The sequence below is a fragment of the Diorhabda sublineata genome, chromosome 9 (assembly GCF_026230105.1).
Source record: "Diorhabda sublineata isolate icDioSubl1.1 chromosome 9, icDioSubl1.1, whole genome shotgun sequence".
NCBI lineage: Eukaryota > Metazoa > Arthropoda > Insecta > Coleoptera > Chrysomelidae > Diorhabda > Diorhabda sublineata.
Window position 1 is genome coordinate 13,993,498 of NC_079482.1, and position 25,556 is coordinate 14,019,053.

The 25,556-nt window shown below is 31.2% G+C and overlaps 1 protein-coding gene across 2 annotated transcripts in view; it reads left to right on the top strand.

The window, feature by feature from the left end:
- Positions 1-25,556, top strand: part of LOC130448791 (uncharacterized) — a 246,993-nt gene that overhangs the window by 109,632 nt on the left and 111,805 nt on the right. Inside the window, exons 3-4 of one of the 2 annotated variants that reach the window (XM_056786303.1) lie at positions 14,063-14,383; positions 24,817-25,041. In XM_056786303.1, the coding sequence (XP_056642281.1) occupies positions 14,063-14,383; positions 24,817-25,041 (546 nt within the window). The remainder of the gene's footprint in view (positions 1-14,062; positions 14,384-24,816; positions 25,042-25,556) is intronic. The other variant, XM_056786302.1, reaches the window with a different exon arrangement.

The following is a 25,556-nucleotide window of genomic DNA, read 5'->3' on the forward strand; positions in this document are numbered from 1 at the left end:
TTTAGTGAAAATATGAATATTGATATGTCAGAGTCTTGACGTGAACTCAATATATTCACCCATAATATAATTCAAAAGCTGGATGAAAAAGTTGAAAAGCATTAAAGAAGAAAGTTTCTTTATATCTCATTCTCACCTTATTTTATTTTTTTGTGATTATGTGGCATTTAACCACAAACATCGTTAAAATATTAATATCGTAGTGATAGAGAGATATTTTTCGATGTCAGCCAATGTTAGGATAAGAGGGACACATCCACACACCATCTGATGGCGCGGCATCGGTCATAGCTCAAGAAATGGTGGATGGTTCCATCTAATGAGTGACCATTGAACTATTGTTCGAGATGTTTCTGGAGGAAAAGTTATCTTTTACTAGACACTTTGGAAGGTTCTACCATGTTTTGGGACATCACAATAGTATAAATAAGACAGAAGCTCACAATAAAAGAGTATTTGTATATTAAAGATACGGGGGAAAAGATAGAAGTATAAAATTTTATATAAAGTGTACTGATAGTCACTAAATTCTAATTTATGTTATAACTGTGGTGTGAGAAAGTTTGTTGTTGAATTAACTTGTACAATTTTATCGACAAACCCTTTCCCATAATTGTGACAGTATTGTTCTACAAAACATACACGGAGCAACTATTTGTGTCAATCTATTTAGGTCGATGCATTAGCACTGGATCAAATTATTTTTCTTCTCATCTCTTTTCATAACGTAGGTTGTGTTCAATGCTTCTCTATTTTTAGTTATATGTATGTATGTAGATATTTGGGTATCATTTAGACTGCGACCCAAAGGATCTATTGACTCTCCCTTTCTTGCTGGGAGCCCAGTGCTTACAGCTGTTAATCGTGCTCCTTTTAGAAAGTTCTTAAAAGATCTTCGTCTTTTATTTCATATGGTCCCAAGTGTAGTGATCTGGAGCTCTGAAGTGTTTCACATTTCGAGAGACTGTGGATAAAGGTTTCGTCAGCTGTGCAACAAAATCTGCAGGCCGAATTATCTGCTAAGTTTAGCGTCTTGAGGTGTCCATAGAGGCGACAGTTCTCTGATAGGACTCCTGTTAGTATTTATAGATTGTTCTTACTTAGGTTAATGCATTCAGCGATCTTTTCTGATTATAGTTTCCCAGGAGAATCTTTGCCTGTCTCAGCCTCTGTGGTCTTGATCCTAATAATTTGTTTGGCTCCTATTTCCCTTATTTTCCAATGCTTTTTCTATTGTTCCGTAGCTGATACCACAGAAGTGTTAAGTCCCATTTAACAATTCTAGCGACTTTCGTACGCATCTTTTACTATATAACACAACTAGCATAATGGATCCAATTCCTACCAATAGTATCTATGGAGATATGTAAATACTTTGAAACAAATTATTAATAAATTGTACTTGTCTTGATTCATTCACTCCAACTGTAATAAGTAAATGGACATATGCTATCTGGCATTCTTTAAATATTCGAAAGACATTGCCCTCATTTTATTCATATATCTTTTCATAAGAATGCCATTTTGGAGATGTGGATAAAGCTTATTCTTGTTTCAATATATTTTGAATCAGACAATCGATGATTTAGTCAACTATTCCACCCAGTATATACTTATTTTAAGAATGAGTTTTTGAGTTTTAACTGTCATGATTTTTTTTTGTTCTGTAATATCCTTATGACTTTGGATAAAATTTGATCACATAGCAAGGACTGAATTGTATGAGGTTTCTTCTTTACATCTTCTATGAGATTTCCTGACTATCGTTGACACTATGACGACATTATCCATTTCTATTTGAATTATTATTATTGTGTAGTAATTGTACTTCAAATAATAGTCTCTATCACTTGCGATTGTCGGCAAGCTTTAAAAATATGGAGGAATTTTTTATGATACCTTTGATATTTAAAAAATATTGTGATCGATCATTTACGAATTTGTGATGAGATCAAGACATTGTTTAATATTTACATTACGGCTATAAGGCTTTACATATTATGATTTTTCGGTTCCATATATTTTCTGTTTATTGATTGTCTGAAATAATGGATAAGGTCTATTCTTAATCTTTCTACTTAACCTCTTTCCTTCTTTCTCTAAATTCAAATGGAATGACTGATACTTCAAAGCTAAGAGCAAAGTTAAACTGTCGTAAAAAAGTAAACAATGTATAGCGCATTAAACGAGGTACCTCCTTTATTTATTAATCTTATAAGGGAAAGGGGAAAAAGTTGTTGGAGCCAAGACAGGATGATACGTTGGTTGTTTGATTTGATACGTTTTTGTGATTTTCGACCAATTTCTCTTTAATGTCGATTTCACATATTTTTTTCGATTTTTTCTGCTGTAAAAATCTCATATGGATTTCTGTTTCAATAGAAACCGTTGAATGCTAACCAGACTTAGGCAAATATATAATCAAATTTGACCACAATTATTTTAAAATGTACTATACCTTTACTGCACATTTATTCAAGGTGATTTTTCCAATAAAACTCAGGTTTTTGATAAAAAAAACTAGGTATCAAATTTATTTCCGTGGAACCGTTTCTGTAGGCTTGGATATTAGAATTAGTAACTCAGTGCTAAATATGGAGAATGGGCGAGTGAAGAGCCATTTAATATTCTAATTCAGTGGGTTTATACCATGGAAATTGCACATATGTGAACCCTAGAATTCTTCCTATGCAACAAACCTTTTTCTTTGAGCACATCGTCATTAAATCATTTGGCGTAATATTCGTCATTGATTCTTTTACCATTCCATGAGAATCAAATTACTGCTTTGTGGTTACATAAAAACGCGAAGTTATTCTTTGATTAGAAGTGATATATGAATAGAGTATTTTGCAAACTTGAGGGTATTAATGTGAAAAGTAACATCTGTAAAACATCATTATAAATTAGATATATAAGAAACTTCCAAAGGTTTCTTATCCATACGAAAAAACCAAGAACATTACGATTCTGGGTGTGTACTACCACTACATCAATACTCAGACGCGTGTCTAATTGTAAGTCTTTGTGTATTGGTGGCATGAACAAGTTCCAAATTCAAACTTATTCGCTAAATTTTTAATGCTATTGGGTTAATTCTCTTAAAATTATGATGAAGATATTTATTTATTGTCTTGTTGCATATATGATAGCAATGAAACAATTGACGTTACTTTTACCATTTCTGTATAGTTTTGGCAAGTTTCTTTATCTTATTTAGATAACAATTTTCAAACTTTTGGTGGAAAGAATAACATTTTTCTGAAGATATTTTTAAACGCGTTACATTTTAGTCCCTTTGGCGTACATACTTTTTTCGAGTTGATATATGACAATATAATAAACCCCCGATTTTTATCAGCAGCCTAGCATTAAATTCTTCTAGATTATATAGACATGAGAATTATTTAAAATTCTCCCTTGAGAAAATTTGGTGTGTCGAAAACAACACAAGACAAATACGCGTATATGTATATACAGGGTGTATTTTTAAATTCATGCGGCAAAATTGCTCGTATAAAATTAAGATGGGTAGTTCCCATAACAAAATTTCTTTAGCCCCACCCTTTCCTAGATATTACCCTTAAAAGGAGGTCACTAAAATTGACTTTGAATTATATTAAATTTTACATCTTCATAGTTTTTCATTCAATTTATTAAAATAATTATAAATTATGGTGTTTATATTTTTTCTGCAGCTATTGGTTTTGGGAAAAAATAACGAAGATTTTTTAATATAACTAGGATTTTAAAGTATAATTTTGTTTTATGGAACTTTTGATATGAAATAAAATGATGATTGGTAATTTCACCCACACATAAGTAATAAGAATATGAGAAAATACCGATGGTTATTTCTTTTCGAGTGCACGAAAAGTACATAATTTCAAGTTTCTAGAATTACTGACAGTTCAGAATCAAAAATAAAAACTGAGTCACCAGCTTTTAAGGGTGATATCCATGATGATATTCCATACGAGTAATGACCTCCTGAATTTTGTCCCATGAATTAGGAAACACCATGGATATAACAATTATGATTTAGTCTAATTCATAAATTAATTATAAATAGAACCAAGTTTGTATAATTAAACCAGAATTGATTGAACAGGGGCAAATATACTTTATAATTTAAGACATTTCTTAAGGCCGCCTGACAAGATGCAAGACAACCTGCAAGAAATTACATGCAATTTGTAGAGAGACATGCAGAGTAGGGTATTAATCAACATCCTAACCTTGAATTTCATTTAATATTTTGTGTCTAGCTTAACAATTAAAATAAAGCTAAGTTTTAAGAAAGTCAGCTGATCTGTTAAGCTAAAAGTGATTAGATTCCTCCCTAGAATTGCAGCTTTAACGTAATAGAATGACATCAAACCGATAATGTTGTTTTGGATCAAGAAATATTGCGTCTTGCACTGCATGTTATCTTGCATCATATCAAGCGGCCTTTAGCTTTGTTATTTTTAAATTGGATTAAACCAATCAAAATATATTAAATTAATTTTGATGTGAGGAATTTGTTAAATTAACTTAAGGAAGTTTTGTTAGGATAAGAGACTTGACAAACGACGTCCAATATTAATCTATGAAATATTTTGACTTGTATACAATTTCTTGTTCGTTACCTTGTACCACGTCAAGCTGCCTTTATGTAGTTGTGCCTAAAATATCTTTGCGTGAGCGGAAGATAAACACCACAAATACAAGGTAATCACTACTGTAAATGATTCATATCAGCACAATTAGAATGATTAAAACACTGTAAAACACGTTTGATAATTTAAGAATGAAATTACTGACGAGGAAATTAATGTCACTGTTCTAAAAGCGTGAGATGCTCATCTTTAGTTTGATTCTGAAATACAAAGCTTAAAAATGTATTATTGTATAATTCATTGATTTATTATAGTAGTGATAAAGTAGTTGAATATTATGTTAAGTTGTTCAATGGCAGGCAGAACATCTAGTCATACTCATAACAAATAAGCCTCGAGAATACAAACTCACTACTCCTAAGAATTCACTTCCGTAGACAAACTATAACAAAATATTAGAAGGAAAAATACTCCTAATAAAGAAAGTGTCTAACTATTAACACGCAACCACAGTAGGGTAGCCCTCATTTTCCAATTTTCGAAGAAGAATTTGGTAATCAATTTAAGCGATACATTATTCACCCAAATGATTTTTCATCATTTTTTAAAAATCAAGTAAAAAAAATTTATTCATGAGATTTTCTATCAGATCCGATTTTCTGTACAAGAGCTTCAACGTGGAAAGATGAGTTGGTAATAATAGTGGAATTGTAAAAATTCAAACCATTATTGTTGTGAATGACCTTACAGAAAGAGGTACCAAACTTATTCAAGATTATAGTATCATTCTTACAAAATATAAAGCTGAGAAACAATTTATACTACAAATTGTTGCTGGAGAGCGTTAAAAATATCCAACCACTACTAAATCCTCAAGTAAAATTTATTGTTATTTCGCTTACATTATGTTTTAAATTTATCAAAGTATTATAGTAAATACAAACTCTTTGCTCTTATCGACGTTATGTGAATTATTTTTGAAAATCAAGAGTTTCTTAATTTTTCATGCTATATTGATTTTTTTAAAATTAACTTTGCAGAAATTTGATTTGAAATGTTCTCAAACAATTGCTTGGAAGACCAGACAATTCCACAAACAGACAAGGTAGGAGCTAGGGAAAAATATAGGTATTGGTAATGGAATTTATCGATATGCATTACTTAGATCTCTTTGAGGGTCGCCTAAACCTTAACTGATCAAGCTGGAATTTTGCATAGCCATTTGAAAAGGATCAAGATTTGAGATCAGCAAAATTTTAATCTTCAAAAAATGAAATATGGTTTAGCTCCAATCTCATATACACAAAGAAAACTTTGCTAACCGACAAGGAAATTTTTTTTAAATCGGTGCAGTAGAAGAAAAAACGGAAATCACGAAAGTGTTAAGCTACAAAGAAAATGAAAAAAAATCAACCTCCAAGAAAAAGAAATGAATTGATCAGCCAACTATTCCAAAAAAAAAACATGAATCAAGCAATTAAACAAAGACTGAACCTAAGATTTAAGATTCTTGCTGATGGAATAATTCCTGTAATATCAGAGAGAACATTAGGCTTCCAGAGGAACAGATCTATCATCGATGTATGGTTTATCATAGCAGAAAATATCTAGACTGCACAATCCATATATACGGTCATTTCTTACAAGTGCAAGTTACAGAATGAGACGTTCCTGAACATATCATATCAAATGTAACAAATATTTTCCAAAACCTAACAAACACTCAGAAAAAATCTAGTGTTTGTAATTTTTATGCTCCTAAGTGCTTTTATACTATAAAAAATTTTCTATTATTGTCAACATAAAGTGGAAATTCAGGTGGCAAACATATTAAAAAAAACTAATTTATAAACAATAGGGATAAGATGACGACAGTCACACAACAAACAAAAGTTTATAACTTTAAGGACAAACTATCCTCATTAGTTATTAATGAGGTGCGTAAAGTGATACTTTTTCGTAATGAGTGCACAAAAGTACGAGTATCATATAATATTCTTTTTACGAACACAAATAGAAAATTTACAGAACTGCCAAAAATTGGTAAAAAACTAATTCTGACAAGGACATTTTATAAATCCAATAGTTAAGAGGAAACAGTAGAAAATAATTTGTTGAAAACAGAATTATAAACATATATTTGTGTAAAAATTTAACAACTTAAGTTACATGATATAACAATCCAGCATAAAAACTGAATTCAATCACTTAAATTAATATTTACAATGAAATTTGGACAATTGTTTATATTATTAATTATTACGTTTTAATTTTTTTCACTGTAGCCTCGCTACTGAAAAATTGTCAGGTTATAGTTTCAACTTTTAAGGAAAAAAGGCGCCTCAGTATCGAGAAAATCGACTAGTGTCGATTTGGGCTTTGGCTCCGCCAGTGCAGACGTTTCTGCTATGGGTATATCCTCAAATTCTTGGGTTTCGACATTAAAAATTTGTTAAGCCGTGTCATTTTTTTTTTGTTAATAGAGGTTGCGGTGTAGCCTTCTGCAATGGTAGAAAATTTCCACCCGCCGCCGTGTCATTTAACTGCGAATATATCTACTCCCGAATCGGTGAGTAGAGAGGCGAACAATCGCCTAAAAAAGTGACTTATGTAGTCCTTGAGATTGGACAAATTTGAATATTGTGCTGTAAAGGATAGAATCTTCCCAATCTGGTTAATACCAACAGGTTGTCTGGTACATTTATTCTTGCGATGTCGATGAAAACGTTAATTATTTAATTTTGAACAACTCAAATTTTTTTGTAAATATCTAGGAAACTTGGTTTGTGGAACTCTGATTGTCATTCTATGAAAGTAATAAGTTTAAATTAAAATTTATGGTAGTTTTTAACATTGAATAATAACCATAAAGTTGATTATTTCAATTAACATTGACTTGACTTTCCCGAGAAATATGTAATAAGAACATTTTCCGTATAATTTTTGATATTTTTAGTGTTTCACCAATCGCCATATTACTTCAACCATATTTTTATTGACTTTTTCGGGAGCAGATTTTGAGTTACGTTATATGCAATTTTTGCAATTTCGGAAGGAGTACAATCAGATTTTTCTTTCATCTATATTTAGCTAAACAAACAGTGTTTTATTAATCAAAATTTGAAAAATATTTTTCAATATGACGTTGACGTTTCAAACAACAAACAACACAAAATTTTCTAGGGTAACTTGATAAATATACAAATAACAAAGAGTATTATAAAGATTATCCCATTGAAAACGTATTGTACTTTTCTGAACTCTTATGGGTGTTATAATGGAACTTCCATTTTAAAAGCATTGCTCTTTATATAATTTCACGTATTTGTATGAGTTTTTAAATGCTCAATTTTAATGGTGGTCGTAGATAAATATAAATCAAAATGAGAAAAATCAATACTTTGTCAAGTTATCCATTCTACATGATTCCTAATTAATAAAGATATTTTATAACTCACTTTGGTTTCGAAACTCGAATATTTTACGTGGGACGATTTTTATTTAATATAAACATTATAAATCATTCTAATAGTAAAATTGCAGCTTTGCTAGTAACATCGTTTCGAAAATAACAGAGCCCCATGGACATGTAATTTTACCAACTTTATAACGGTTATGGAATTATAAAATAAAAAAATTGCAATAAATTACAAGCTCTTATATTGAAGTCAAATAGCCTAGTTACTTATTCATATCATAAATAATAAATTCAAGGGTTTAGACATCTAATCTATATGATAACAATTGTTGCGATGTATTTCCTCTTCCAATATAAAAAGCATTGCGCCTCATAAGCTAAAATTAAATAATTCGTATCTAAAAAATAGTGTTGTTCTAATTGGGTTTGACAAGCATGTACATAATTTAACACCACACTGAAGGTTAATTTTAGTCCAATTGAATTTCAATTCAAAGTGAACGAGAGTGCAGTAGACAAAAATTTTGCTGGGATCGCTTGAAAATATCATGTCGAATGATAATACTCTACCTCCACCGGTTTTAGGCATAAGATTGACTATAAAAATTGGTTGTTCAAATATCCAAAATTCAATTTTTCAAAGCCACGGTGAAGAGGTCAGTAAAAAACAGAAATGGCTAATTCTCAGACGCAAAATACAAACTTAAATTTTATAAGTTTCAATAAAGATTTCTTCTCGAGAAAGGTAATCTTTCACGAATTTCATGCAATAAGTATGGTTTCGATATATTCTTCAATTGCTGAGTAATCTAATTATTAAGTAGAAATGTGTGAATCAGGTATAGTTCTTCCAATATCAATTGCAGAAGACAGTTATGCGAGAAACAATCAACATTTCATAAATACGCACGGCACTCGTACCAAATTCACATCCCAAATAAATATCTAACAAACCGTCAGTCCACGTGGACTCATCATTATTTAGACCATGCGCGAGTGAAGACAATGAAATTGCACAGTGTAGTGAGAATAGGTATGCATTTAATAATAAAGATTTAGACATACAAACACAGCAAGTTGTTTCAAATATATTTAGTAATCTGATAACAATAGTAAAAATTGCTGTTTGAATGGGCCATGTTCTTAACAGTACACGCTGGAAGCAAAGACGGTTTCGTACCTAATGCTAATGCTAAATTTGAGAACAGAATTATTTGAAAAGTGGTTTAATGACAAGCTTCTACCCAAAATTCTACCACAGTTTGTAATTGCTATGGATAGCGCATCTTACCACTTGCGCCAATTCCTTAAAATACCAAATGGTAGTAGTAACAAAGTTCAAATTTTAGCATTTATGTCTGAAAAAAAGTATATTCTTGTCAGCAATCGTAAAAGAAGGTCCAACAAACAAAGAATTGCTTACTGTTATTAAAGGTCAAAAGTTATAGAAAATTTATTATATTGGAAAGCTGTGCAAATAACAGGGTCGAACTCTTCTCAAACTACCTCCTTACTATTGCATATTTAACCCTATATAGTTAATACGGGTAAACATAAAATCAGAATTACGAAAATGTGATCAGTCTCCAGAACTGAGTAAAGAGGTTGTAGAACTTGTATAGAAAGCTCTAGCAGTAGACTGCCAAGAGCTTCGAGAAAACTGTGTTGAACATGTTATCAAAGAAGAAGATGAGTATCTTCACAATTCTTTGCAATCCTTCATAATTCAATCAAAAGATTACTCTAGTTCAGACGATTCAACTACCATTATTATTTATAAAGATACTTGGAATTGGAATATTTTTTCCTTTTCTTTCATTCTAATTTATGAAGAAAAAAGGCTCAATTAGATGTCTGGTACCCTATTAAATCAAACGATTTTACAGGCAGGTACATTTTACTCGTCTCTTTACGATTCATTGCTGTCATAGCATATTTTGTGTCTTATATATTGACGGTAACTTTTATAACGCAAATTTAAAATATCAGTTGCCATTATATCTTTCAGTGATTTCAGCAAAAATCTCATCTACTGCTCTCACATTAATGTTTTGAATGATTGTGGGCTAACATGACTAGACTATCTCCTAATTTTTTAGGAACATACCAACAAAAATAGTTTTAAATTTTCATGAGAATAAGATTGTGCAATTATATTATTCTCACACTGCATTGCTACAGTACTCGACGCGAAACATAAACCAGGGTTAATAAAAAATGGAGACGTCAGCAAGTCTCAAAATGGCAAAAGTTTATCAATTATTGTGATTATTTCTGCAAAATTTCGTATAGTCACAAAATTATATAATTTTGACGAATGTGTCGGTTTGCGTTAGAATAGAATTTTCCAGAATAGACTTAAGCACATAAATACTCGACGACTACAGGGTTTGCAGTATTAGATATTTCAAATTTTTAGTAAGACAAACAAGAACTTGAATCACCAGTGAATGTGTATTTAGTGAATAGAATATTGAATTAGATAGTTAATAGTTTTCAAAGAAGTGCAAATAAGTGAAAGGCGATAAAATATACCATTTTTTCAATGGTGTATATCCCACCAATCTGTAAAAAAGTAACATTACATTATATTTACAAATTCGCTCATAATTTTCTGTCGTACATAATAATTATTTTTAACTGAATTTGGGACTATTGATTGTTATAAACTTCGAAATATAGCTATTTTCTTACTATTAGTCGAAATAAATTAGTGCTGTCCGATTTTTATTGATTAGAAAAGTGATTTTCCAACTCTGCTATTACTCGTAGCGAATGTTTGCCAAATATAATGATGACACTATAAAATTAAAAGAGGGGTTTAACGTAAAACTGAATTTTTAATGAAAAAGTTATATTACTAACATTTTATTTTTCAATATCTCTCCTTTTATCTCTTTAGTCCAGCAAGTTTTCATTCATTTTTCGAACAATCCAAAGAATAGTATTTAGAGAGGTCCTCAAAATACGCGTTTGTACTAGATCACTTCTACATTTATCTGAAATCTTCTATCGCTATTTTTATTCTGCAATAAATGTGGCTATTAATTCATTGGCCGAAAAACAGTGTTTTTCTTTCTTTTGAGTACATTTATGGGAATAACTTCATTGTTTTAACTGCATTTTTGTTTTTGTAATAAAATGATACACCTACACAAGTTTCATATACAGAATGAGAGAGATATAAGCTTTATTGTCATTGAAAAATTTCACAATTTTGTCGACAAAGCAATACTATGTTAAATTAGATAAAATAAAAATATAGAATAACAATTTGACTTAATATAGTAATTATAATATTTATATATTATCTTACTACATACTGAATCTTCGGAACTTATTAAATATATTTGCTGATTCAATCACAAAATAAGCAGGGTATAATTTTTGTGCCAAGTTTTCGACATGTACAGACCATTGAAGGGCACCGTCAATATGTAGACCAAGAAATAGAATTTGAGGATCGTATTACGTCAATGTTGAGCTTTAGAGGTGGTAAAACTCTTTTATAGGGTAATACTAAAGTTTTTTCAGTGCTTAAACAGAGACCGTTCGCGTCAGATCAGGACTTAGTAATGAGATCTTTGCCTAGGTAGGATCTAATGCCGGTATTACTGGAACATTCCAGGTTACATTGATGTTATCTGCGAATAAAGTGATTTTACCAGTAATTCGTAAGTCTGTGACATCATTAATGGATAGCAAAAAAAAGAACTGGAACCAAAACTGAACCCTGAGGTACACCACATTGGTAACTGGCAATTTACTTGAAACTTCACCATTAGCTCTTACCAATTAACAAAATCGAAGGCCTTAGCAAAATCATAAAAAACCGAAGCCGTATAAAATGTATTGTTAAGTGAGGAATATATTTCATTGAGAACAGAAAACATAGTGTCATTTATTAAGTAGGAAATCAAATTGTTGAGCTATCGAGATTTTATGTTTAAAAAGAAAGGGTAATAGACGATTTTTCATTAGTCGTTCAATAATCTTCAATAGGATAGGTAATAATGTAATAGACGATAGTTACTAGTGTTATTTTTCTCACCACCAATGTGTAGGGGAATAATTACAGCTGCTTTTAGACAGCTAGAGAAAAGCCCCGAGGATCCTCTATAAGAGGACATAAAACGTTAATCATCACTTCTGAAAATTCAAAAATAAGTCATCTTTGTCGCAGGAAGTCTTGTTTTGAATTCTGAGTATGGTTTGCTCTAGCTCAAATCTATCTACAGGTCTGAGGAAGAGACTGTCATTTTTCAGAAGGAACGAAGAAAGAAAAAGCATCACGACTTTTTATATTTTATAACTAACTTACTAGCTCACGAAATAATTGTTAAGTTCGTCTGGGTCCAGGTCAATAGTGTTTGTTGAACGGGTTTGGTTTCTCAAATCATTGGTAACAGACCAAGTTTCTTTCGAGGAATTTTTAGCTCTCGAGATGCGATTGTAGTAATAGTTTTGCTTAATAGTTTTTATAGTTTTCGAATACAATAATCTATAGTTATTGATATAATTGAGTATGTGAGATGTCCGTTAACTTTTTAATATACAAAAGTGATCTCATATACTTGAATGAAGTATGTGTTTCTTTCGTAGTCCATGATTTGTGATGATTAGTTTCACGAGGGCGAAGAGGAAGTGCTCTATTGTAGTACCTGACAATTTTATCGAGAAAGTCTTAAAATTTATAATCCATATCGTCATAAAAATCAATCCAATCATTAGCTAAACATAAGTTATGAAATTTGGTGAAGTTTTGTTTAAAGAAAATCCTCACCAACTGTGTGTGCCACGTATCGACTGAAAAATTCACTTAGTTTATGTTCAAAAATAACATTCAGTTGAATTTTCACCGAGCGTTTGTTCAGATTTCAGCAATAACGGCACTCACCTTGCAAATAGCTATCAGTTGAATTGAAAAGAATTCTGAGAGTTGGTATCAGAAACGTGACTGAAATCGTAGCCGTATTGTCAATTTCTGAAAAGTCACAAAAAACCAGCTCAAATATGTGTGGTATATAACTTTCTCATTCTAGTAATACATACATATCTTTTTTGAAATTATCATCCTATTTTAAGCAACAAGGCAACAAGTTATACAACTGCATGACAGATTTGAGCGTAATATTAATTTGGAGTATTTTCAAAAGGTTTATTTTCCATTATGGTGAGGTGAATAGAAAGAATACAGCTAACAGAGCGAAACATGGCTGGAGGGGAAACTACCGGTTGCGTTATACCCAGGTCTGGGAATTGGAAACTGTAAGTGTGAATCGAGCATTAATGACTTAACATTAAATCTTTTAACCCTTAAATCGACATTAAGCTTTACGAACACAAAATAGTTGTACGAGGCCAGATCAGTTGGGTGTTCAATCTCTGTGAAGCCACATTCGTATAAAGTAGACTATATTAGTAGAGATATTTTAACAAAAAGGTGAGCGAACATTTTATTTGTACAAATCTTGGAAAAATGGAGGACATACTGTCCTTAAGTTTGGCAGACAATTATATGAATAGACTGTCGGTCTTTTGGGTTCTGGATATGGTGGTCGATGGATTGTTTTATAAGATCTTTAATAAAAAATACCATTCAACCTTTTACTGAAGTGTTTGTAAATATCACAGAAGCTTGATTATACGAAGAATAGCTTGACAATTCATTAACTAGAGGGTTTTGTCGAAGTTCAATATTGAATGGACGCTAGGAACTATTTGTAACGAAATAATTTTTTTCATCTAAATAATTGGGAATAGAAATTGATTGAACAATATGCCCTACATTCACGTCTACTTTCACATCTAAATCAATTTATGAAAAAGTAAGCTTTGGAGTAGGAGCATCATCGAACTATTGGATGTGTAAACTAAAAATAGAAACTTTTGGCACAAACTAAATTAATATGATATATAAATATATATAACGTACCATTTATCAATATTCATATTAAGTATTCTCGCTAAATGAAACAAAATAGTACAATGTAAGTTCAATTGAATCAATATTTACTATTCACTATACATGTTTTTGTTACAGATCAAATTATGGCCTTACATTTCGTCAGCTAACCCGAAATTCGCACTTTATCCAAATGATCTACGACGAAGACCATCAGTTGATAGACTGTGAGTTTGGTCATGATCAAAACCAAACGAAAACGTTCCTATCTAGTTTTAAGCGTGATTTAAGTAATTTAATAACTACCTCAAATATAACTATGGAATCTTTAGATGGTAAACAGTTACCACAAGAATTTCACTGGATGAATTATACTCATCTCAGAGAAGATTGTCGAAAAAGGCATAAAGAAATTAGAGCTAGTATGAAAAAGGAAAAAGAATTCCTAGATAGCCAAAGGTAAGTTCAATTATCAGTAATATTTTTTAAAATATTGTATAAAATGGAGTTAAATAGAATGTGAATAATCATAGATTCATAAATCCCATCAAAAGTCCGCTTTAGATAGAGTAGAAAGAAGAGTTGCTAGAAATAAAGTTTTACGGAATTTCCGAAAGATTATTTTTTGAGTGGTTTGAAAAATTGCCAACTCACTGAACTCGTGCATTTGAGAGCGTGTGTATAATCATTATAATCTTTAGCATTAAGACTAAAACAAGGTATATACCCTATTAGACCTAATATTGTATAACAAATTACTGTGCATAGTTATAAGCTTTCTATTGAAAGCTGGATTGAATAAAAGTATATTTTGAAACAGAAGATAACAAAGCATGATAAAATATATTCCTAATTTTACTAACTACAATTATTCTATTTTCCATTTGTTCCTTGGATATATAGACCCATATTATGATAATTCTGAAATTAAGATTTACTATAGACCTCTAGAGGTACCAATGGGATTAGAAATAATTCTCATCAACCGTTTTGAGATGTTGTACAAGCTTTTAAGTGAGAATAGTACGAAGCACTTTATAACAAATTAGTCCAAAGAAGCTTTCTCAATCTTTTGATACGCATGCTTCGAAAAGTACATCTATATTTGAAACTAGCAGAAAGAGTTCTAATCTCAGTCGTAATCCTAGATCAGTAATATGATACGCCTCGTCAGGCCATTTGTGATACTTTCAAATTATAAAATGAATCAACTTATATTAAAATTATTTTCTAATCGTAATTAGACGCTGTCACCACGTTCCAATTAAAAAAAGGTTGTTCAAAAGCTAAAATTAACATATCAAAACATTTCATGATTATAGTATGCGGTGCTGGAATAATGAAGATAAATAAAAATGCTGCATATCAGCAACAACTTTTATTTTATTCATAAAGCAAACTGTATTTAATCTGCTCTAACTAATATTCTCAAATAAACCATTTAATTAGATAACCATCAATTAAAACTGAGTAAATACTAGATATTATTGTTTAGATACTTAGCAAGGAAACCGTAAATATCCGCTATTGTTGGTTTGTCTGCAAATACGGAAGATACTTATCTTATCAATATTTCCACATTCTAATTTGTCGTTCTCTTCATTCGGGTGATAATTTTTACTTACTAGAAATCATTCAAGTTGCAATTATCATGTTAACTTCATTTTATACAATAAACATATATAATAATGTTTTAATAAACAGTACATACCAGACTCAAATTATTCATTAATTGGAATAACAATCAAGATTGTCTTTAATTTGAATAATGTATCACATTTATGGCTTTTTTATGTAAAACATTATTTGTGCTTTATGTTACTGCTTTATATGAAATGTATTTTTTCATTGTGTACGATTTGTCTGCTTATTTTTGGATTTGATAATTCTTGATGTCTTCAATCTTGATGATGAAATTTAATGAACATTTTCTTGAAATTAGTATTTAAACATTGTAAAATGTCAATGATGTATCACTCATATGTTATGTAAACCATTATTTGAAGTGCTTCATATTACTGTTTCAAATGAAATGTATTTTTTAATTTTGTACGATTTGCTGTTTATTTTTAAATTTGATGATGGAATTTAATGTAAAAAAGTAAAATTTGACTAAAGTTATAGAGTTTATACAATTTTCACATGAAATAAAATTGTTATATATACTTACAATGTTTTTCAAACATATTTTCTCGGTAATATACTTCTGGGCGTCAAAAAAATAATTGCAATTTCAAATCTATTCTAAAGACTGCAAATTGATCAAATCTAATTTTCGATCTCAGAGGTAAAATATAATTTCTCACGAAGTATATCTTCTTAAAAAAATTAAACAATTACGCTCCAAAAATGAAACACTATATTGTGTGAAACAGCCAAAAGGGATATATTCCTTAATTAATAAGTGAGGCAGTTTGGAATAACCGCTTGGAATCGTCGATTTGTATTTGTAAATGCGCATGTCATGTAATAGTGGCCAATACCACATTTCTTATTTTGAATGCAATCCTGTATATTATTTAATAATAATTTTTGGATTCTTAAAAAATTCTCGACATAATTCATGTACAATGTCCTATACCTATCATATTGATCTGTTTGGAAGCTATTTAGTGTTTTCAGATTTATTCCCCTGTCTGAGATCTCTCGTCGACATTGCCTTCCTTACTCCTTTAATCCGAGTCATTTCTGATCTTCCTTGTTTTAACCGTTGCAATTAGATGCATTATTTTTTTTAATATCTTTCACTCACTTATCCTCTGCGCATGGCCACACCAGCTAAGTTGCTTTTCCTGTACATTGTCTAGAATGGCTTTCATAACATTCATCATCTCTTATATTGTAATATTTGGAATATGCTCACCGCCAAAAATTCATTTCTAGGGATATTAGTCTTTGTTTCATTCTTGACATCACTTGCCACGTTTCACATCTATACGAAACAACACTGTTGAGAATTGTGTTAATTATATTACGATTTCTTTCTTTTTACTGGATAGTACGGAGTTCAGTACTCAAATGATTTTTTTTCTTTTTTGTTCTTCTATTTCTGGTTGGGTTCTCTAGCTGCTTGTGTATACATGTATTCTTCAGTGGCTGGTATTTGTCTTCCGTCCACAAGTTGTAAATCTTCTGTTTCTGTTCCGACACAGATATACTTAGTTTTTTGCATATTAACCTTTAACCACCATTTTCATATTCTGATATTAATCGACGAATCATGAAATCCAAATCATCTTTCTCTTGAGTAATTACTACCTCTTCATCTAAGAAATGTAGTACAGAGTTGTATGATCACTCAGTTGGATACCCATTCCGTCTCACGATCTCCTTTAATGTCTGAAAGCTTTATTTAAATAAATTTTTAATAGTTAACGAGAGACTGTACTAATCTAATCAGAGTTACGTTTAGAGAAGTTGTTTCAAGTACTTACCAGAACTTACCATGAGGCGCGTTGTCGTAGGCTTTTGTTAAGTTAACGAACAGCTTAGGGATGGATCTACCTGTTGCTATTTTTTTCCTCAGTAAATTGAATATGTAAAAATATGTTCTATACATGATCGTCCTGCTCTAAATCCAGCCTGTTATTTCAATTCATATGTTATTGATGTATAGGAGTAATCCAAGCTTCTCTCCATTCATTTTTTAATTCAAAATTATTAGATTCCACAAATTCACTACATGACACTCAATACTTATTTGCTAATATAGCTCTTGGTATTGAGAAAAACGAAAAATCATTCCAGCGTACCTTTTTACTGATATGAATTAAAAAAATATACGAGAAAACGATGTTATCGTTCGAATTTCGTTAACTGTACGTTAAAATATGAAAATAATGTTGCATTTAAAAGAAATGCATAAAACAACCGTTCTACAAATAATTGGTTATGGAGATAAAGAACACTAATTGAAATTGCTCGTTTATTTCGAGAAATTTCCAAATCTGCCGCCTACATCACAAGGAACAATTAGCAAAATAGGGAAGCAGTTTCGCAAACTGAGGTTTGTTAGATAGATAAAATACCTAGGTGTCAATGCAGTAAATGATACAAAATTGGATATTATGCTTGAGCTTCAAGAAGATCCATATAGTTCTGGTCGAAAATCACCATTAGGCCCACATCCAGTTTTCAAAAATTAAAAAAAAAAATAAATAAAAAGCATTCCTATAAAATGATACCAACTTATGACTCATGAAAGACGATTTCGAAAGGAGAACGTATTTTTGTAGCAATGTTAGATAATAATGTGATCCAATTAGAAGATGTTTTATTTTCTGAAGAGAGCACATTTATATTTCACGGTCGTCAAATTGATCCTCAAAACTGTTGCTTCTAATGAGAATCCACTGGATGGTAGAACATAAGCAATATCCTGAAAAAGTTTTGTCAGAAATTCTTGGAAAAATCATTTCAAATCATTGATGTCAACTTGAATGGATATAAATATTTAGAACCGCTCCAAATTAATGTCGTACCAACTTTGACAAACTCATATTTCCTGCGATTATAATATAGTTATGTTCCCTCCTTTCATACTTCCATGTATGTGCTAAAAAGGGAATATATGAGGTGTTTTGTACCCCGTAGTTCAATAAATTCCTGTACAGGTATACGAGGGTTGTCTCAAAAGTTTTTGTCCTCAACTTAAAGATGTCAGCACTTATCAATAGAAGTTGGGAAATATATGCTTATTATATGGATGCTCGGTTTCTTGCGTGATAATCATTTTCGGAAAAAAAGTTAAATGTCGTAGGTCATTATATATTTTTTTTTTGGAATACGCCTACGTAAATGAAAGAGAACTAAGACACTTCTTACCGAGACTCTGTATCATAATTTGCGACATTATTAGCTTGACTGATGACGAGCGTTGGATTAAGCGTTGGATCAATGCTAGAGAGGTAGAAGAGGGGATCAGCATATCAAAAGAACAAATTTGTCATATACTAACCGAAGAATTCTACATTCGTAAGCGATCCGCGAATTGAGTGCCACGTTTTCTCACTTTGAACCAAAAGTGCATTCGAATGTACTTTTTCCAGGTCTTATTGACGCGGTTTAAGCAACATCAGTCGGACTTTTTTGTCCTTTTATGACTGTAGATGAAGCTATTATCACCACTATAATCTATAAAATGAAAAAAGGCAAGACGGTGAATTGATAACGGCTAACCTGCGGCGAGAAGACGGATTTATCGACTGGAGAAGTGATGGCGTTCGTTTTTTAAGATAGTCATGGGATTTTGTTCGTTAATCGCCATGGCTAAGATTCACGAAATGCAGCTCAAATTGCCTATCACCCACAGTATTCACTAGATCAGGCCTCCAACGACTATTTTTTGTTTCCTTATAGTTTCACGTACAGGGAAGAGATTTTCTTCACACAACGATGTTTTCCATTCAAAGAAAAAGACGGTAGTTATCATTTGGTGAAGTGAAAAAGGTTAAAATGTATAGACCAATAAGGGACTATGTTCAAAAATGGAATGATTATGAGAAAAATGTCCTATTTCTTTGAATTGCACGCCATGTTTGAGAGTTATAATATCACATATAATTATTACGTGGAATATCGAAAGTTGAGAGTTAGTAAGCATGAAGCATTAAACTGTAGAACAACGCTCCCTGATTGTTGAAAATTATTATCAAAATGGTGAAAATTTAATTGAACTATTTGTAAAGTACGTCCAATGTTCAGTCGAAATAATGTGCCTAATTAATATACTATGGAAAGGATAATAAAAAAATTCAGGTATTCCGGTTAATGCTACGAGCTCATAGAGATCGTTCAGAACAAAACGGCAGTTCTCGAGAGTGTGACATCAAGAACAGAAACATCAATTGCCATCGTGCACAAGAATTGGACATTTCAACAAGCACTCTTCAGCGAATTCTCACTAAAAATTAAAAGCTGCATGCCTACAAAATTAAACTGACTGAACAACTTCTGCTCATAGACTATGAAGAGAATTTACCAATTGGATCCTTGAGCAAACTGCCGGCTTTGTTAATATGCAAAACTGTCGCATTTGGGGCTTAGAAAATCCACGAATGATTAATAAGAAAGCAATGCATCCACAACTGATCACTGTATGGAGAGCATTATGGTCTGGAGGAATAATTGGATCGTTTTAGTTCGAAAACGGAGAAGCTATTGATATTGACGACATGTGGTTTCAGCAGGACGGCGCCATATATCATACTTCTCGTTTGCTCCTAATCATGACATTTCCTGATTTGGGGACCAGATTTGACTTCCGAGCTCTTGAGCTCACACTTCTGGGTGTGAGGTTATGCTTATGAGCATGCAGCCATCGAAGCATTGAAAGCCGAAACTAGACGCTGTATCAATGAAATGCCACGAAATGTATTCAAAAACGTTATCGATAATTAAATATTTTCCTTTATACATTATTCCCGAATGAATATTTTCTAAATCTACAAATATTTTATACTTTGCTACGGAAAACTATATTTTATTAAACATTGAAATTTTTCGCTCTGATTGAAACACCATTTAGGATGTCAGTAACATAACGTCCAACTGTCATACTGCCTCGAATTGATACAAGTGCTGCTCGGCCCTCAATCCCTTATTTTAACAGTCCTGAGTACATACTTTTCATTAGCAGAGCCTATATTTCGTCGGTTTGTACAGTGGCTCTTCTACAGCTGTCTTGCCATTAATGTCATTCTCAGCAAAATTCAAACGTTAACGACATTGGTCCCCAATCAAAGGAAGCATTTGTGGCACTATGAAAAGGAAAACACTAACGGTTCGAATGAGGCTATATGTATACTCATAGTAACAGGCCTACTATCCTCTCTAAACTATTGGTCACGACTTTCTTATTTAGTTTTTCTTCGTCGTGTTACTCTAGTTCACTCATATAACCTCCATTTCAGTAGATTTAACATGATGGGCAGTTTAACGAATTACTGAACCAAATTCTCCAAAGATCACAGTTCTACCTTTGCCAAAATTACTAACATGAGACATTGTCTTAATCGTCGTCTACTCTCAATATTGTGAAGAAGTTGACAAAAAATCAGAAATTATCACAATATTAATATATAAAATGTACTCTGGATTTACTTTAGTTTTCCATACATGCTCAATACATAAATTGTTCTCTACAGAGAGCCTGTAATGCAATTTGGAATAAATTAAGTAGATTATTTCTCAAAAAATGCTAAGACCCGTTTTTTCGTATTTCCAAATGCAATTTTTTTTATATACAATAATAATGGGCGACCCAATTTAGAGATATGACGTCACATATTTATATCTTCACTGAATACAGTTTATGGATTATAACTTATTTTTTCACGTGCTCCTTTTCCCTAGATTGTTTTTATATTTATCTTTTCTCTATCTCCATATCCAATCATGTGTGAAATTACAATACAACATAATACAATATTTTTGTTTAATACCTAAATTGCTAGTTTATTATAAAAAAACAATATTATAAGTTGTTGAATATCAAGATATGATGTCTTCCAATTCGATTTTTGTTGCAATTATTAAGGAATAATGATTTGATATTGGACACTTATGTAAAACTTCACACAGGCTATAAAAATATACTTCAAAAAGACAGTTTTTACCATTTTACAAAATCAACTCCATATCTTAAAATACAGATACTATATCGAGATATCCTAAATTAGTATTGTACATAGAAAGTAACAGCATTTTCTTTAAATTTGTGTTAAAACTTTGCATACAGAATTGAAGACTTATTTGGTATAGAAACATTAACAATGTAAAGTTTTAATTTTGGTGCCTTTAAGGATTAACAAAAGGTTATTCATTAAAAGTATGTGAATTTTTTCCATAATGAATGATATCAATTGAACATGATTTATATCACTTTCTACTTAACAATTTATTAGCGCATTTCCAGTAGAATTTTTATCGCATTGTTAACACGTGCTAATTAATTCAATAGACTCATTATTTTCTGTTTTTCAAATTGTTTGCAACACATCACAATTATGTGTAGGCACTTTCTACCAAAATAGTAAACATCTATGAATAAATAATTGTGTCAAATAATTCATTAAGAAATACGAGCGTTATGTTGATGCCAATACGATAATTAACTAACACAATACCTAAATTCAATAAATTAAGTCAAAATAGTATGCACCTGCACAAAAACATGGACATTATTGTATCAGGTAATCATTTCACAGAAGTTAAACAAAAATATTTTGTGTTAATTTAAAAACAAAGCGGAAAAAAGAATGTGTCAATGTTTTGTAATATATGTCATATTCTGTTGATGTCTCCGACTGTTTCAAATGTTTGTTTAATGTTTGTCTCGCATATGTCCAAATAGCATACTGTATTCAAATTATAAATAACATGTAAATGCTGAGAAATCAGAAAATTTGGAGTTGTGACATTTTAAGAAATAACAGCAAATGAAAAGAATAAACTTTGCGTACTGCTGAGTTTAGTATTTTTCAACGCTTTTTACTTCATTGCTAATAGATAAAATAAAAGGAGAATAATTCAATATTACACTGTATTGTCAACATAATCCTGAATTTTATACAGGCATTTTCTAATTCCATTATAATCATTTTCTTTTAATGGTATATTAAATAAATATTTCCACGTTACAAGTTGGTAAAATCTGGGGTTACGCACATTCGATCAATGCGATAGTCATTTTCACCCAGAGATATTCCTCTAGAGAATAAACAATTATTATAACCTCAACAGTCATTAGATAATTCTATCGTATTCACATTGCACAATTCAACAAACTTTTCAACTAACTAATGTTTTTTTTAATATGACCAATTCGTATTAGCCTCCTATCTAATAGAAAGTCATAGTCGGAATGATTTCCTGAAATTTGTTTATATCTTCTCTCATCTCAACTTCAGAACCTGATGGGTGTGTACCTTGTTTCATACTTTATTTAAAACTATAACCGCTCTACCAGAGATTTCTTCACCTTATATTTTTTGGGGGGTCAACCCACAATTCATCACTACTTATTTACAGTTTATTGCATGTTTTTGCAGCATCTACTATTGTTTAGCATTACTTTTTGTCTTGCATCTCGAAATTAAGTATTCCTAAAATTATTCATAGTATATTGTTTTATATTTTCTAAATGAATTCTATACAAATACTAGACTTTCAGTTTTTAGTGTACTGTATTCTTAAGGTACCACAAAAAAATGTTTATATCGCAAACTGGACTACTACACGAGTAATGTTGTGTGTCAGTAAATATTATTTCAGTAGAGTGAACAAAAAATTCTATGGTGACTTTCTCGATGTCTCTATATGTACCCATAAATTGTAGTAAGGCTGTATGAACTTCTTCTCGATTATAATTCACTCTTCTTCTACGTCATAGTCTTCGTCGAATAGCTGTAATCGATTTTCCTGAACTACTTTCGGTTTTCCATTGGGGCGCTTGCTTATGTGATCTCCTCTTAGTCTTAATCTTCATAACTGCCTACTACAATACCGTTTTTTCAATTCTATCAATGGCAATCGGTTCATGTAACATCGTAACATACTTCTTCTCAGCTTAAGCATAATTTTCTCCTGCTAAATCCTTTTTTCAGGTCAACAACCAAATTTCGGGTCAACGTCACCAAGTTTTTCTCTGAGAATTTGGGGCAAATCTCGCGAAGTAACGAGAATTGATTTCTTATTTATTAGTGACGAAGGGCAGTTTGGCGAGGAAGATGAAAAAGAGTCTCGGATTAAGTTTAAGGCGCCAAGGTAGTTACACTTCGACAGTAGTTATGTTAGAACTCGGTTCTCACATTAAAATTTTACAAAAACGCACCGGCAATTGTCTGCTTCCTCGGTGTTAACCGACCGGACCCACCGCAACTCAAGTACCCGCTTGAAGTTGGACGCATCTTGTGAATTATGTAACGGATAAACGTCTCCTCGAAGGACAACTCTTAGCCTATGCCTTAGCGACGCTGATGCAACCAGTCACATTTGCGCGCTGTCTGAGACCCGAATAAGCAAAAGGTTTGATATATTATTGCCAAGGAGAATCGTGAGCAGAATAAACCAACTGCTGAACCAAAAAAAACTTATGTACTGTTTCTTTTCCGTTTTACATCTAATATTATACGAATATATTCGTCGCCTATATAATAGTTTTTGGATTTAATTATAGCTATGAGACTAGAAGTACTCAAATCACTTTATGGACTTCTTTATAAGCCGTTTCTTCCTCTATAGCTGCGAGTTGGAATATTTTTTTATTCCGGCAAGCTTTATGTCAATTGGTATTTGTCTATGATTTGTTATATCTCATCAGTTGTAACTTTTCCAAATTCTTAATAGTACTAATATTATTAAAATTATTATTAAAATACTAAATCCTAATCTAGAGTATTTCATTTCCCTCTTCCCTGTTAAATATTCGGCAAGGTGGCACAATCTTACCATCAAATTAGTTCATCTCTAAGATATTAAGCAATATAAGCAATTTTGTCCATGGAAGGAGAAATATAGCTCTTTCAGTAGAAAAACAATTACAGAAATTGTTGAAATTTGCTCGACCACTTTAGAATAAATTGTTAAAATCTCTTGCCCATATTAGCATAATGGATGAAAAGTTATAATTGCGAAGAACGTGGAGCTTTTCCATTTCATTTTAAGTTTGAAATTTCATTATTTCTAACATGTTTATTTCATTTTCACAAAGTCACATTGTTAGATAAACTACAAAAAAGTTTTTCTCCCACAAATACCTACCATAAAATGAATATCTCTACGTCACTATTCATTACATTGTTTAGAAAGCCGATCGCACATTTGATCAATATTTATTGTATTTTTATTACTGTAAATCATTTGAGTTGAATTTTTAAAATTTTTCATATTAGGTTTGGGAATAAATCAAAAAGATCTATCTTATTAATGCCTGGTACTAATTGGTGTGGAGATAGGAACAGAGCAAGAACATATACGGATATTGGAAATTTTGTAAAAACTGACAGATGCTGCAGGAGACATGATTTTTGTAAAATAGATATTCCAGGATTAACTACAAAATACGACTATTTTAATTTTAGACTTTTCACGTTATCACATTGTCGATGTGATGCCAGGTAAATTTTTAAATATAATTTTCCAAATTTTGTACTTTCTAGATGCGAAAGTTATTTTTTAATTGAAACTTAGACACCAGTAAATATGTTTGCTTTTGTTTTTGAGTTCAAAAATTAAATTTCACAACAGTATTATTCATGGTAGTTCTTAACTGTCATAAAAGTTAAAGTCAAGTTATTTGAACCAAAATATGGTAATATAAGGCCAACTATAACCCCAATAATATAATGCTGTAGGATACTAAAGGCTCAAGTTCACTACTTTTCGTATAACTTCATTTATTTATACTATTCTAAAATCAAGACAGAATTCTAATTCATTAAAGGGACTGGTGAATAAGTGCCGATTATGAAATTGAGTTGTAGCTCCTGTAGGCGGAGCTTTTTTAAAAATTTTTGACATACTTTATGAATAAATGCTATTGAAAATCCTTTCAAGTAAAGAACAAATATTAAGTTGTTCACGTTTTTATTTCATATCAAACTCAATGGAAATTTAGAAAAAAAAATACAAC